This window comes from Oncorhynchus tshawytscha, linkage group LG18 (genome assembly GCF_018296145.1).
Source record: "Oncorhynchus tshawytscha isolate Ot180627B linkage group LG18, Otsh_v2.0, whole genome shotgun sequence".
NCBI lineage: Eukaryota > Metazoa > Chordata > Actinopteri > Salmoniformes > Salmonidae > Oncorhynchus > Oncorhynchus tshawytscha.
In genome coordinates, this window is record NC_056446.1 from 19,745,697 (window position 1) to 19,762,270 (window position 16,574).

General features: G+C 42.3%; 1 protein-coding gene across 1 annotated transcript in view; it reads right to left on the minus strand.

The window, feature by feature from the left end:
* Positions 1-200: 200 nt before the first annotated feature.
* LOC112217352 (protein cornichon homolog 3-like) overlaps positions 201-16,574 on the minus strand; it is a 47,101-nt gene continuing 30,727 nt past the window's right edge. The window contains exons 4-6 of the mRNA XM_042300794.1: positions 8,415-8,527; positions 3,940-4,083; positions 201-838 (exon numbers count right to left, since the gene is read on the minus strand). Coding sequence (XP_042156728.1) covers positions 811-838; positions 3,940-4,083; positions 8,415-8,527 — 285 coding nt within the window. The 3' untranslated portion in view covers positions 201-810. The remainder of the gene's footprint in view (positions 839-3,939; positions 4,084-8,414; positions 8,528-16,574) is intronic.

The following is a 16,574-nucleotide window of genomic DNA, read 5'->3' on the forward strand; positions in this document are numbered from 1 at the left end:
TAATTTTAAACAAGGCACACCTGTTAATTGAAATGCATTCCAGATAACTACCTCATGAAGCTGGCTGAGAGAATGTCAAGAGTGTGCAAATTTGTCATCAAGGCAAAGGGTAGCTATTTTGATGAACACTTTTTTGTTTACTACATGACTCCATATGTGTGATTTCATAGTTTTGATGTCTTCACTATTATGATACAATGTAGAACATTGTACAAATAAATAAATACCCTTGAATGAGTAGGTGTGTCCCAACGTTTGACTGGAACTGTATAAATATTAACCCCCAAAAATACATATTATCCCCCAAAAATATATGAGATATTGGCAACGACGCAGACAATTACATTGATTTAAAGCCACAATCTATCTGCAATATTAAAGCGGATCCACCCCATAAAAACAAAAACAAAACACTACTGTGTCCTACTATGGTAGTGGTGGTGCTACTGTACTTCTCCAGGACAGGCTGTGAGTACAAACATTGGCCAGGCAGTGACAGACAAAAGTAGATATGGTGGTCGCTGTGACTCATCATGGGCTGTTGACCTACAGAGCACTGTAAACAGTACTGTAAGGTCTCGTTACATGAGGAGACGATGGGGACTGGTGCTGAAACCCTTCCTTCCTTCCCCCCCAGACCAGACCAGCACAGCCCAGACTCAACAACTGTCCTTCTTCTCATGAAACAGAAAAGCTGTGACACAAAGTGCTCTTTTTTGCTCCAAAGTTGTTGTTTGCGCTAGCTAACTCATATTCCAGAAATCAGTCTCTGATATCCGGAGGATGGCTCAAATACAGAGAGTTCTGCTGTTATGAGGTTACCAAGGAGTAGACCATACTGGAAGACAAGAGAGGAGGAAAAACACAAGATAACAAATCAATGACTGAGATGATTGGACCAAACAGAGAAAAACAACACGCAACTACAAACAACATTGACAAAAACTATTTGATTATAAACTGGTCCACTGGAATTAATACACATTCAAGAAAGGAGCATTCAAGCGTTGTGTTAAAGTGTTTAAGAAACGTCTGATAAATCCATGCTTGGTTTAGTAGTGGTTGATGTGTTCAGGCTGGGTGTCTGGGTGGCTGCCAGATTCACTGAGACTTTGTTTGTGTTTGATTATTTGAAGTTGCAATTAAAATAGCTCTTTAACGTTGTGCATATGGGCTTTTCAACTAGAAAGGATCAACGTTTTGCCCGTTTAAAACACAAGCAACTAAATAAGCAAGAAATATATGTCAGGCTGCGGTCAAGTTCTGCTTGAGTAATCTTATCGATAAATCAAACGTAAATATGAAATATTTATTTGACGAACTGGCCTCGAAATAAGAGGTAAGGCTACTGTATGTCCTAGCACACACAACACTTCTCATGAAATACACAATCTGATGGTTTATTCAAATGAGGACAATTTTGTTCTTTACAAACCATGATTCATGTTAGCATAACAACATCTTGTGAACTGGTCAGACGAGCGTAGGTTTCCAAGAGGCCAACACCTAACATTTGTTCTTAGCATCAGGTAAACAAATAAACATCTTCGAAAATAAGATAGCCTCCTAGCTAACTCTACTACAACAGCACATTTAGTGCTTAAACTAAGCATGATCACCTAGCTACTCCAAAATGGAGACATTTGCATGAATCCTTCTATCTTCTGGCATGTGCGGCACTAATCCTTGCTGTGGTGAAGCCTGAACTCTCTTTCTCAGTCTGGGTTATCAATATCCATGTTTCCTAATGTAATGGAGGCACAATAAGTATGGTGGCCTGGAGGTGTCTTACACCCAGTGTTAGGAGAACCAGAGGCAGATTAGGCAGATGATGTCTCTCTAACAGCCAATCACCTCTCAGAGCTGTAGCTAGATGAATTAGTAGCCTTAGCCCAAAGCTACTTCTCCTCACCACGGCATCTACTTATTGTATCTCATCACAGGATTACTGTTCCTAATCTACTGTACAAACATCTCCATTATTACTCAGCTGTTAGGTGAAAAAAGACTGGTTTAGTCCCCTGGTCATTTGATGAAGACCAAACCTAGTATCCAAACAGTGAGACAGCAAGCTGAACAACAGCTGAGGAGATGTGTGGAACAGACACTCTCTAGCTATTGGATCTCCCACTTGCGGGTACTGTTAAACACCTTCAGTGTAACAAGCCCTGTACTTGGAATGTTGGCGAGAGTTACTATAACTGCACTAATATTCCATTGCCGTTAGATATTACATTACAGTATGAGATGTGAATTAGATCACATTTACTCTCCAGACTGTTCATCATGGTAGAGGGGACAGACATGCTACATATGTCCTTGCTGTCAGCTAGTCATCTGTCTGAATGTCATTGAGGTTGTTTTAATTCGCCCAGTAGTTTGGCTTCCATCGGTGAATACAGCATATTCCTCACTGAGCTAATAAACGTGTATATTGAGCTCGGCTTCCTTATCAAAGCAACATAGTAATTTCTTGTTCCCTTATATTTAAACGGATGTTGGGCTAATGAGCCAAGGCCAACCTGGCCATTGTAATTGAGAGGGTTATGCCTCCAGAGTCAATCTTTGATTTCCCATCAATCTGTGAGTGGGAGAGCATTACGCAGCTGATGCTCGATAGTTTCAGGCAGTGTGTGTGTGTGTGTGTGTGTGTGTGTGTGTGTGTGTGTGTGTGTGTGTGTGTGTGTGTGTGTGTGTGTGTGTGTGTGTGTGTGTGCGTGCGTGCGTGCGTATGTGTGTGTGTGTGTGTGTGTGTGTGTGAGTGTGTGCCTCTGCATTTGTTTGTAAGTGTGTATGTATGTAAGGAAAGGTTTAGAGATCATACCAAAGACAAGTGGAGATGTGAGTGAGAGCAGGTAGGCTTTGGAGCAGTATTACAGTAGTAGACAAAGAGGGAAGCATTCATATACAGTAACGTAACATAACATCCCTAGCAGTGATTAAACATTAGGAGAAATCACACATCTCATCAAGGTTAAACAATGGAGGACTCCATATTATTATATTGCTATGTTATATTCCATATTAGACTCCACTAGAGTGACCGTCTCCCCTGTGACAAACACCAGCAGGTCAGGGGAGCGGGAGTAATGTAGGTCAGAGGTTAGGGGTTAAAGATGATCTCCCTCAGGAGGCTCATTCTCCAGGCAAGGTTGTGCATCAGTGCTACAGTATCGCTGAGGGGGGAGAAAGAGAGAGAGAAAGAGTGTGTGCAGGGGTCAGTGGGTCAGTGAGGGGGTCAGAATCACAAGGTGACAAACCCACTGAAGAGAGACTCACTAGTAGAAGGCCAGCGGAGCACCAAATGGCAGGTCAGGTCCAGTACACGCTACAGCCGAGGGGAAGAGAGTCAAATGACCACATTCACCACTTCTGACTGGTCAATTACAAATTCACTGTGCCTCTGGTGAGATGTTACTACTACCAGGGGCTGTAGGGTCAATTCCATTTAGATTTAGTCAATATAAGTGATTGTTTAAAAGTTTTAGTTCAGGAATTGAAAATGTCCCAACCAGAACCTGAATTGGCTAAAATGAAAAGACAATTTACCCCTGCCCTTAGGGCTGCAGGGCCAATACATTGTGACTGGAGGATATACTATGTAATGGCTATGTAAACATTAACAAGAACTGAGCCTCCTAGATACCTGTGAAAAAGAACAGGTATCTAGGAGGCTCACTGCTGGCTGCATAGCATACTGAAAGGACATAATGTCCTTGTGAATTCAGATGCTGGTTGAGGCCCAGTAGAAATCTACACTTGGGCTCTTTAAACTTTAAACAGCCAATACAGCATGTATACATGTCTGAAAAGCATGTAACAGCCCTGAAAAGGAGTAACAACTATACTGTAGTTAGTCACTTTGAGGTGAAAGATGATCGTTGTCTGCATCTTAACACCTTACCAAAAAACACAGTGGAAAGTGCCTTCGTCACTCACCAGTAGAGATAGTAGAAGAAGGAGAGGACGAAGAAGGACATCTTGCACCAGGCCTCTTTTTGGCAGAACTTGAGCGTGTCCCCGTTCATGACCGAGGCTGGGTCGTAGAGGAGCTCCTTAGTGTCTGTGGGGCTGTGGAAGTACCTACCGAATAGGGACACGACACACGAGGGGTAGTTGACCCGTAGAGACAGAAGGGAAGATGAAAGGAAGAATGGAGAGATGGAGGATGAGTAGGGGGGAGACCCTCTTTACATGAAACATCTGACTGTTCATGATTAGTATGATTATGTTGTGCATGACTACAGGTAGTAGTAGTAGTTGTATTGCATGGTTTATGAACGTAGGTCCATGTATTTACTTATGTAAATAGATACATGAACAGATGGTTTATAATGATTTACCAATAGTTTGCTAATGGGCAACAAACTATTCAATAATGGTTTATAAGTCATTTGTACTATAGACAGACTTAAAGAAATGATGACTGGGTTTTTGAAATTCATGTGGAACAAGATTGCTACAGTATAAATGAGAATGTGCGTGAGAATGTGTTTTCAGTCAGCATAATGTACCTGGTAAAATAAAGGTTAGTCAATAATAAACATTCCAGAATCACAACCATTCTGCCCATTCCATTAACACATCTGTACCTCTCCCATCGGGGGGGCTGTCTGTAACCTCAGCTCCACTACCTCTCACACTACCTGAAGAAGAGAGAGGTACAGGCACAGAGAGAGGGACCCAGGTGGAGGTTGATAGAGAGAGACAGTGAGGTTGGAAATGGTGGGGGCATAGTGGGGACAGGGGGGCAGCTGTCTATGTCTGTGTCTGCTACCAGGGTGAGTTCAGTCTCAACACAGAGAGACAGAGGGATCCCTTCTACTTTAGCAGTGTGCTTCCAGTGGACCCAGCTGGGGGGCATTGGAAGCTTTTGGGAATGGGTAATGGTCCTCTTATGATGAGGCTATATGGAATTGGCCTTAAACTGAGACATTTTTCACAGAAATGTAGCCACCGCTTTTCATCTGCAGTAAATCCAGATAGCTGATGTTCTGATAGAGCTGCAAAAACTGGACCCCTACAAATCTGGACCCCTACAAATCACCTGGGCTAGTCAATCTGGACCCTCTCTTTCTAAAATAAATCACCTGGGCTAGTCAATCTGGACCCTCTCTTTCTAAAATAAATCACCTGGGCTAGTCAATCTGGACCCTCTCTTTCTAAAATAAATCACCTGGGCTAGTCAATCTGGACCCTCTCTTTCTAAAATAAATCACCTGGGCTAGTCAATCTGGACCCTCTCTTTCTAAAATTATCCGCTGCAATTGTTGCAACCCCTATTACTAGCCTGTTCAACCACTCTTTCGTATCGTCTGAGATCCCCAAAGATTGGAAAGCTGCCGCAGTTATCCCCCTTTTCAAAGGGGGAGACACTCTAGACCCAAACTGCTACAGACCTATATCTACCCTACCCTGCTTTTCTAAGGCCTTCGAAAGCCAAGTGAACAAACAGATCACAAGATCATTTCGAATCCCACCATAATTTCTCCGCTATGCAATCTGGTTTCCGAGCTGGTCATGGGTGCACCTCAGCCACGCTCAAGGTCCTAAACGATATCATAACCGCCATCGATAAAAGACATTACTGTGCAGCCGTATTCATCGACCTGGCCGAGGCTTTCGACTCTGTCAATCATCGCATTCTTATCAGCAGACTGGTTTCTCAAATGACTGCCTCGTCTGGTTCACCAACTACTTCTCAGACAGAGTTCAGTGTGTCAAATCGGAGGGCTTGTTGTCCGGACCTCTGGCAGTCTCTATTGGGGTGCCACAGGCTTCAATTCTCGGGCTGACTCTTTTCTCTGTATACATCAATGATGTCGCTCTTGGTGCTGGTGATTCTCTGATCCACCTCTACGCAGACGACACCATTCTGTATACTTCTGGCCCTTCTTTGGACACTGTGTTAACTAATCTCCAGATGAGCTTCAATGCCATACAACTCTCCTTCCGTGGCCTCCAACTGCTCTTAAATGCAAGTAAAACTAAATGCGAGCTCTTCAACCGATCGCTGCCCGCACCTGCCCGCCCATCCAGCATCACTTCTCTGGACGGTTCTGACTTGTATGTGGACAATTACAAATACCTAGGTGCCTGGTTAGACTGTAAACTCTCCTTCCAGACCCACATCAAACATATCCAATCCAAAGGTAAATCTAGAATTGGCTTCCTATTTTGCAACAAAGAATCCTTCACTCATGCTGCCAAACATGCCCTCGTAAAACTGACTATCCTACCGATCCTTGACTTCGGCGATGTCATTTGCAAAATAGCCTCCGACACTCTACTCAGCAAATTGGATGCAGTCTATCACAGTGCCATCCGTTTTGTCACCAAAGCCCGATATACTACCCACCACTGCGACCTGTATGCTTTCGTTGGCTGGCCCTCGCTTCATATTCGTCGCCAAACCCACTGGCACCAGGTCATCTATAAGTCTTTGCTAGGTAAAGCCCCGCCTTATCTCAGCTCGCTGGTCACCATAGTAGCACCCACCCATAGCACGAGCTCCAGCAGGTATATTTCACTGGTCATCCCCAAAGCCAATTCCTACTTTGGCCGCCTTTCCTTCCAGTTCTCTGCTGCCTATTAGTGGAACAAATTGCAAAAATCACTGAAGCTGGAGACACATATCTCCCTCGCTAACTTTAAGCATCAGTTGTCAGAGGAGCTTACAGATCATTGCACCTGTACATTGCCCATCTGTAAATAGCCCACCCAACTACCTCATCCCCATATTGTTATTTTTTTTCTTCTCCTTTGCACCCCAATATCTCTACTTGCACATCTATCACTCCAGTGTTTAACTGCTAAATTGTAATTATTTCACCACTATGGCCTATTTATTGCCTTACCTCCCTAATCTTACCTCATTTGCACACACTGTATATAGACTTTTATATTGTGTTATTGACTGTACGTTTGTACTCTGTGTTGTTGTTTGTGTCGCACTGCTTTGCTTTATCTTGGCCAGGTCACAGTTGTAAATGAGAACTTGTTCTCAACTAGTCTACCTGGTTAAATAAAGGTGAAATAAATAATAATAATAAACAGTATGTGTCTGCTTTACACAGGTAGTGATGCTCTGTTCCACTGTGTTGCTGCTGCTAAACCTAAATCTAAAAATCTCCCCTGTTGATGTGGCTGTGTGTCACTGAGCCCCTGCTGCATGTGGGGGCTGATAAAGGAGGAGGGGGACGAGCTGAAGACATTAGGCATCAGCTGTACTCACTGGGAAGGAAATCAGACGGACAGATCTATAGCTGCTGTGCGTCTCCCACCCCCATATCTCCACCTCTGTCGTTCACTCTTTTCTTTATTTATTTATTTATTTATTTCTCTCTCTCTCTCTCTCTCTCTCTCTCTCTCTCTCTTTCCATCTCTCCCTGTCTCCTCTCAGCTGTGCAGATAGAACAGCATCTGTAGCCACTGGGCATCTGGCAGTCTGCAATTAATGAGTCAGAGAGCACTGCTGCGTAACTTCAACCGGCTGAGCAAAACAATCACATAGTTCTGCAAGTGATTCACATCAAATAACGAAACAAGAACAAAAGCCAAGAGAAAAAAAGAATATAACGTGTTAATGGGAAGGAGCCGTGACAAGTGACCCATTTTCAGGGTGTGATATTGTCATGTTCTGACCGTAGTTCTTTTATTATGTCTTTGTTTTAGTATGGTCAGGGCGTGAGTTGGGTGGGTTGTCTATATGTTCTTTTTTCTAATGATTTGGGATTGCTGTGTTCGGCCTGGTATGGTTCTCAATCAGAGGCAGCTGTCAATCGTTGTCCCTGATTGAGAATCATACTTAAGTAGCCTGGTTTCACTTTTGAGTTGTGGGTGTTTATTTTCTGTGTGTTGGTGCCACACGGGACTGTTTCGGTTTGATTTCTCACGTTTATTGTTTTGTTCATTGTTCATTACTTTATTAAAAAACATGAACACTTACCACGCTGCGCTTTGGTCCTCACCTTCTTCCACCACAGACGATCGTTACGGATATCAGATAATCATTACCAAAGTCACATACAGCCTGTCTGTCAAATTACAATTTCAACTTATTGAAGTGTTCAATTCATTTAAAAAAGACAATATTTTTCTTTATTGCGGTAACTTTTGAAAAGCTCTATAGATTTTTACAAAGGATTTCTAACAAAAACGCAAGGTATTGAAAGACTGTTTGTCCCTTTGTTGCGCAGAGACAAAACAACTTGTTCATTTTTACAATGAGGGCAGACTCCACTAAACTCGACTTTGTCAGTCAAATTTATGTCCATGTTTTACGTTGGCCTTTGTCTATGAATGTCTCGTGAACATTTCAATATCAGTGCTTATCTTCTGGGCACCACACTGAATTCATGATATCTTACAAATGAGAGAAACACAAAGTAGACTGGTCCAGCTTCGATAGTTACCTCCATGTGTTGTAGAAGAGGAGGGGGATGTTGAGGCCCACTGTCAGCCACTCCTGGGCACACAGGAACATGATACAGAACAGCCCATGGATAGAGTACTCTGGAAGCACCAACTGGCAGGGCGAGAATGAGGGAGTGGGGGGGTGGGGGGCGGCCGAGAGAAAGGGAGGGTGAAGAGGGGGGTCGAAAGAGAAATGCTCTTGAGAGAGGTCATTTTACATCTCCTCATTCACATATTATTCATCACCATTTGACATTAAACATACACAATAATCCATTATAGACTAGGGGTCATCGTAACGGTAACCTTGCGTTCTAGCCAGGCTTCTACAGCTTTTGAAAGACACTATCTCTTCGGCAATCATAGATAGCTTGAGACAATTACACGCAAGGCTTCATGAGGTTATGCATGGATAATGACTTATGTCAATACATTGGCAATTATCCTAAACTTAATTGTTATTGTGCCATGTCATGTGTCTAAGCATTACTGTACCTAGGTTTTATCAAATGTAATCAAAATGGCAAGATGTGACACAGCAACCTCATCATCAGGGTTTTGAAACCTTCAACATAAGCTACATCATGTATTGCTCAGTAAGACCAAATGTTGTATTTTAGATAGCAGAGAAGATTAGTGAGTGTGGTTAAACACAAGATGGCAAACCTCCATCAGTCACATGAATGAATCCAACAGCAGCAGATAGTCATTAGAGCAGAGCTCCAAACATGGTTAGAGTCTGGCAAAGAGTGAGCACCGATATTACAGAGTAGTCATTAGCGCTAGCGGCACCACATACAGCATCTCACTCCCCAAAGAGCCAGCGCTGAGCCGAGCCTCATCTTTCATGTGGTGAAATTAACGCTGTGTGAAATTAAGATTTTGGAAGCAGCTCGGAGCCTTCCCAAAGAAAGTTGCAAGTCAAAAATTAAAGCTGTGGTTTAAATTGAGTCTGCTCTGAAGAGATTTAAAGCACGTTGTGGGTATGATTATGACATCAATAACGCAAAATGTGTGGGCAGAACTGAAAAATTGTGTTCGAGCAAGGAGGCCTACAAACCTGACTCAGTTACACCAGCTCTGTCAGGAGGAATGGGCCAAAATCCACCTAACGTATTGTGGGAAGCTTGTGGAAGGCTACCCAAAACGTTTGACCCAAGTTAAACAATTTAAAGGCAATGCTACCAAATACTAATTGAGTGTATGTAAACTTCTGACCCACTGGGAATGTGATGAAAGAAATAAAAGCTGAAATGAATCATTCTCTCTGCTATTATTCTGACATTTCACATTCTTAAAATAAAGTGGTGATCCTAACTGACCTAAGACAGGGAATTTTTACTAGGATTAAATGTCAGGTACTGTGAAAACTGAGTTTAAATGTATTTGGCTAAGGTGTATGTAAACTTCCGACTTCAACTATATCTACGCTTAATGCTATTCCCGAAGCCCTTCAGAAGTTCATGAATATTTAACACACTACAGGCACAACTGGAGCCCTGTCTGAAACACCTGGACTACATTTTTCACAGCACTACATACAGTACTTCCTAATAACATAAAAATATATTGGAGCACAGAGGAGGAGCTCTTCAACAGCAGGTGATGGAGTAACTGCTCCTCAAACAGAACTACACACACACACACACACACACACACACACACACACACACACACACACACACACACACACTCAACACAGAATAGCTGCATGTGTGCTCTCTCTCAAATCCTTTGGAGAAAAGATCCTTTCTATTTTGTTTAGCTTTGTTCAATTGTATTCTTCATACTATAAAATAATGCGGCAGGGTAGCCTAGTGGTTAGAGCGTTGGACTAGTAACCGAAAAGGTTGCAAGTTCAAATCCCCAAGCTGAAAAGGTACAAATCTGTCGTTCTGCCCCTGAACAGGCAGTTAACCCACTGTTCCTAGGCCGTCATTGAAAATAAGAATTTGTTCTTAACTGACTTGCCTAGTAAAATAAAGGTAAAATTAAAAATTAAAAAATGCCACGGAATTCTAAGCAAATCTTGTCTGCTAAATGAACTAGTGTAGAACCACTCTCATCCTCTTCTCCCTCTCCAGCCATTTGGCTTACGGACATCAGGACCTAACATAAGGACAACTCAGAGTATGCTATTCTGTTCTTCTGAAACAGACTACATTTTCTTCATATCATGATTCTTTAGACCTGTCTAAATTAAATAATGTATTTATTGTGAAGATGTAGGCTATATTACATGGATTTATTAGACTTTTTAATATGTAGATGTTCCAAAGGTCAGCACCTGTGGAAGCCAGGAGTTGCTAAATGTGTTTATGTTAATTAGCGGTCAATTACCGTGAGACCGTCTGACAGAATGTTGTGACAGCCACAGCCCTAGTAAAAGGTAATTGAAATATGGCAAGTAGGAGTGGCAATATCGTACTCTATTACCTTCAGTCATTTTCCAACCAGGTTGTCAGACCCTGGTGGCTTGTCATTGTTGATAGACAACAATAAAAAAAATTCGCTTCCTCAATCTCACTTTATGGAATTCAAAACTACTCTGCTTGTCTTTCATAATTTGGTCAGATATACTTGGATGTGTAGTGTCAGCATTTGTTTGCTAATGCCTAAGTTTGCTAATCTTGCCAATGAAAAAATAATGAAAGTAGTTCGCAATATCAGTGGGTTTTGTGATGAATGAGACATCTGATTCAATGAATGATGGAGCCGAGTTTGCCTTATTGTTTCATAGAATAGTTTCGTCTTCTTTTTATTTGCAGTACATTTACCAATCGGTTGTGCTGCCAGACTTATATACCATACCTTATCCCAAATCACTCTCAACAAAACACGTTTTAAATTCCTCACCAATCCAAGGGGATTTAACCTTTTTTTACAGTTATTTTCTTAATGAGTGCGCGCTTATTAGTACCTGGAATAGTGCAGCGTCTGGTTTCTCCTCATTACACACCACAGACCAGCAAACATTCTTTACATCATCAACACATGAATCACTACAAAACTTTTTGTATGACCTCTTATACACTATATTAGGCCCAGCCTTTGGAACTTTGGTTTTCCTAGATATGGCTATTATATTGTGATCACTACAGTACATCCTATGGATGTGGATACGGCTTTAAAGCACGTTTCTTTCTGCAGCATTAGTAAAGATGTGATAAATACATGTTGATGATTTCATTCCTGTGCTGTTTGTAACTACCCTGATATCCTGAACCAGGTTGCAGGCACTAGTTACCGTTTGAAGCTTTTTCTTGAGTGGGCAGCTTGATGAAAGCCAGTCAATATGTCAATCACCCGGGAAATATATGTCACAAATGCGAAGGAAAGTTTACTTTGTTTATCTTGTCTTTGGTGTCATAAACAATCCATGGTTCCTGCCTGTGCCTGGTAAAGATATGAGGGGCGGGGCAGGGGGGGTGGGGGGCAAAACGGGACTTCCCAGTTAGAGCTCCTGACAGACGTTCACGAGCCTCTCCTGCATGCTGACAATAAACAATGATTAATTTAGGATTGATATCGAGTGTCCCTGTCTAAGAATTTCACCACACATTATCCAGATATTGACTGTTAGCACTTGGTGGTCTATAGCAGTTTCCCACCAGAATGGGCTTTAGGTGAGGCAGATGAACCTGTAGCCATATTACTTCAACAGTATTTAACATGAGATCCTCTCTAAGCTTTAAAGGAATGCGGTTCTGAATATAGAGGGTATAGGGTTGATCCAGCTGTGTGGAGCTCGGGGCTCATCTGGGATGAGCGAGGCTAGGATCAGGGCTCTGTCTCTGGGATTTGAGCCCTGAAGGGTTCCTCCCTCCCTGTCTTCCACATCTGACCACCCCGGGGCACATACATATTCTGATATCTCCACGACTCGACTCCTCGACGAGAAGTCAACTTGTAGCTATCTGTAAGAAGTAAGAACTAACTGAGGCTGTTTGTGCATCTCTCTCTCTCTCTATCTTTACTCCAAAAAGGAGAGGAACCCCAGAAGGTGACACATACACACTAGCAACACCTATTGTATGTCTGCTGCAGAGCTACTGCAAGGTTTTTCTTTCTTCCAAAGATCACTTTTTACATTTACACCCCACACTACATACTATCTTTAATTCCATCTCATTCATTCTAATGCAATACAAACACCAACATTTCCCTCTATCATGCCAAGCCAATATTCCAATAACAGCCACTGCTGCAAGCCAGAGCCAATCCACTCCACAGCCACAGACAGTGGCAAAGCAGGGTTTAACCTGTTGGCCAATTCGAGCTGATGTCTGCGAGGGCCCCATTCAGCCACAGTTCAAGAGGCCAGAGTCCTTTTCAAGTGTGACTTTTGAGGCGCCCCCCTGGGAGGGAGAGCAGAGCAACACGGGGAGGCAGGCTCTCTACAGCACACAGTTAATGAGAGAGGGCTGCTGCTGCTGCTGTGGACCGACTGCTGGTCCTCTACTCCACTCAGGCGATCTACAGAGCTAGCACCCACTCTCCTCTACTCCACTCTCATCCTCTTCTCCCTCTCCTTGACAGTCCTTCCCTCATTCTCTGCTTGCTGACTGTGAAGTTATTAGGCTGTGGAGTTATCATCATGCCACTCGACGGCGGGTCGCTTGCAACAGCCAATTAACACCACTTAACGGTGATTATACATCCCTCAACAGAACAAGGGCCCCTTATGATGTAGCCGTCAGTACGCTCCCAGTACAACGGAACCAGAGGATCATACGGTTCAAAAATAAGTTTTAGACAGACTAAGAAGTTTCCTTTTCAGAGATCATACCCCTTCTGCTCCTAAAATCCTGCCTGGGTTTGAACTACTATCATAGCTGAGAGAGAAAGGCTAAAAACAGACCAAACATGAAAGGGAAGAAACAGGGTTTACTAACTGAGGCCAAAGACAAAAGCCAGCAAACTCATCTCGTGTCAAGGGCCATGACAGTGTAAGGTCCTTTATTCAGTATTCATGTTCATAATTATACAGTAGCAGTATGATCATTATGGAATGAATACAACCAATTCCTCTTGGTAACTTGATGTAGAAAAGGGGTTGAAACTAACTAAAGGTCATCTGGTAAGAGATATACAATCATGTATGAAATATTGTTCTTCCTAGCTCCTTTGCGTTCATGACTAACCTGGATATGGCTCTCATTTAAGCAGCAGAAAGTGTCTTCTGCTGTCGCCAGAGATCAAAAGAGCTCCTACTCTCCAATTACTGTCTCTCCCCTTACAACAGCAACGGTAATTAAGTGCGGCAAATAATTATACATATTTTCTCTTTAAAAGATACGTATTCCTCTGAGACCTGGGAGCAGATCAAGCCACAGTACATTTAGTTTGTCAAATTTTGCGGGTAGATGAAAAGTTGGCCACAAAGGCTAGACTGAAACGCCTCTGTAGAACATCAGTGTACACGTGCATACACGTCAAATCAAATCAAAGTTTTTTGGTCACCTACACAGTTTAGCAGACGTTATGTATGTTACCAGCTCCTAAGACTGCAGTAAAATGTCAAACAGGTACACAAATAATACCTTTAAAAAAAAATTAAAAACAGAAAGCATAACAAGAAATCAAAACATTTCTAAACGAATCCAATAACAACCGAAATAACAGTGTAACAGTATTAACAGTATGTAACAGTATCCAAATGCAATCTATATGTATCTATACGAATTTACACCAGATATACTAGGAAGGGTATGTACAGCAGTAGATATACTAGAGTGAACTATGCCAAGAATCCAGTATATAAATGAATATACGGTGTGTATAAACAGCCTAGTAGAAATATTAGAATGAGCTATGATGAATAAATACAGAGCCCAAAATCATGGCAAAATTGATAAAATTGCAAGAAATGAGTCTGGTATATAAATAATATACAGTATATGTATGTGAGTGGTGTGTATAGACATTATGGACAGTATGTGAATAGAAAAAGAGTGAATAGCAGTAGTTAAAAAGGATGAGCCATGACTAGAATATAGTATACTGAACAAAAATATAAACTTGGAATGTAAAGTGTTGGTCCCATGTTTCTTGAGCTGAAATAAAAGATCCCAGAAATGTTCCATACGCACAAAAAGCTTATTTCTCTCAAATGTTGTGCACAAATGGGTTTACATCCCTGTTAGTGAGCATTTCTCATTTGCCAAGATAATCCATCCACCTGACAGGTGTGGCTTATCAAGAAGCTGATTAAACAGCATGCTCATTACACAGGTGCACCTTGTGCTGAGGACAATAAAAGGCCACTCTAAAATGTGCAGTTTTGTCACACAAAACAATGCCACAGATGTCTCAAGTTTTGAGGTAGAGTGCAATGGCATGCTGACTACAGGGATGTCCACCAGAGCTGTTGCCAGATAGTTGAATGTTAATTTCTCTACCATACGCTGCCTCCAACGTTGTTTTAGAGAATTTGGCAGTACGTCCAACTGGCCTCACAACCGCAGACCATGTGTATGGCGTTGTGTGGGCGAGCGGTTTGCTGATGTCAACGTTGTGATCAGAGTGCCCCATGGTGGCGGTGGGGTAATGGTATGGGCAGGCATAAGCTACAGACAATGAACACAATTGCATTTTATCGATGGCAATTTGAATAGACAGATATACTATGACGAGATTTTTAGGCCCATTTTTGTGCCATTCATCTGCTGCCATCGCCCCATATTTCAGCATGATAATGTTGCAAAGATCTGTACACAATTCCTGGAAGCTGAAAATGCCCCAGTTCTTCCTTGACCTGCATACTCACCAGACATGTCACACATTTAGTATGTTTGGGAAGCTCTGGATCGATGTGCAACTTCGCCCAGCCATTGAAGAGGAGTGGGACAACATTCCTCAGGCCACATTCAACAGCCCGATCAACTCTATGCGAAGGAGATGTGTCGCAATGCATAAGGCAAATGGTGGTCACAGGGGATTCGGACTGGTTTTCTGATCCATGCCATAAACTTGTTTTAAGGAATCTGTGACCAACAGATGAATATCTGGATTCCCAGTCATGTGAAATCAATAGATTAGGGCCTAATTAATTTATTTCAATTGACTGATTTCCTTAAATGAACTGTAACTCAGTAAAATCTTTGAAATTGTTGCATGTTGCATTTATATTTTTGTTCAGTATACATATAAAGTGGTAAAACTGTATGTTAACATTATTAAAGTGAGCAATGTTCAATGACTCTATGTACATAGGGCAGCAGTCTCTAAGGTGCAGGGTAGAATACTGGGTGGTAGTCGGCTAGTAACAATGACTATAGTTCAGGGCAGGGTACTGGGTGGAGGCAGGCTAGTGGTGACTGTTTAACAGCCTGATAGCCTGGAGATAGAAGCTGTTTATCAGTCTCCCATTCCCAGCTTTGATGCAGAGTTCCTTGATGAACTTCTTGGCCTTCCTGCGACACCGGGTGCTGTAGATGTCCTGGAGGGCAGGCAGTGTGCCCTCGATGATGCGCTGGGCTGGCCGCACCACCCTCTCGAGAGCCCTGCGGTTGCGAATCTTACAATTGCCATACCAGGCAGTGATACAGCCCAACAGGATGCTCTCAATGGTGCATCTGTAGAAGTTCATGAGAGTCTTAGGGGCCAAGCCGAATTTCTTCACATACATACATTTCCAACTGATTTCACAGAAATGTATATTTTCATTATAAAGATACAGAGTTGCCACTGCTTTGATAGTCCATCATACAGTAACTCCAAAGTCTTGTCTGACTTATTTTTTCTACTCAGCACCTCAGCGCATATTTTACATGCTTGAAGATAGAGTAAATCAGGAAAAACAATTTCTAATCAGGTTAAACATTGTCCATGTTCTGAAGATCAAAGTCTGCTGACCACTCTTGTTTTACGGTACGAAATGTCTTGGGTTTAGAATTCTATTACAATCCATTCCGGTGAAAGCCATGACCACTATACCCCAGAGTAATAGGAATGAAACAGAATCAAAACTCTGTGTCTATATAGCATGAGCTAGCATGACTTCAGATGGCACTTGACAATTAAGTAGGCGACTGGTATCTCTGCAATATTCTGCTACTAGACCTTTCATCCTAGAATATATCAGGAATATATCAACACTAAAGTGCAAATGTCTAGGCAGTATGCTGCTGCTAGCCCCTTTGGTCTAGTGTCCAGGG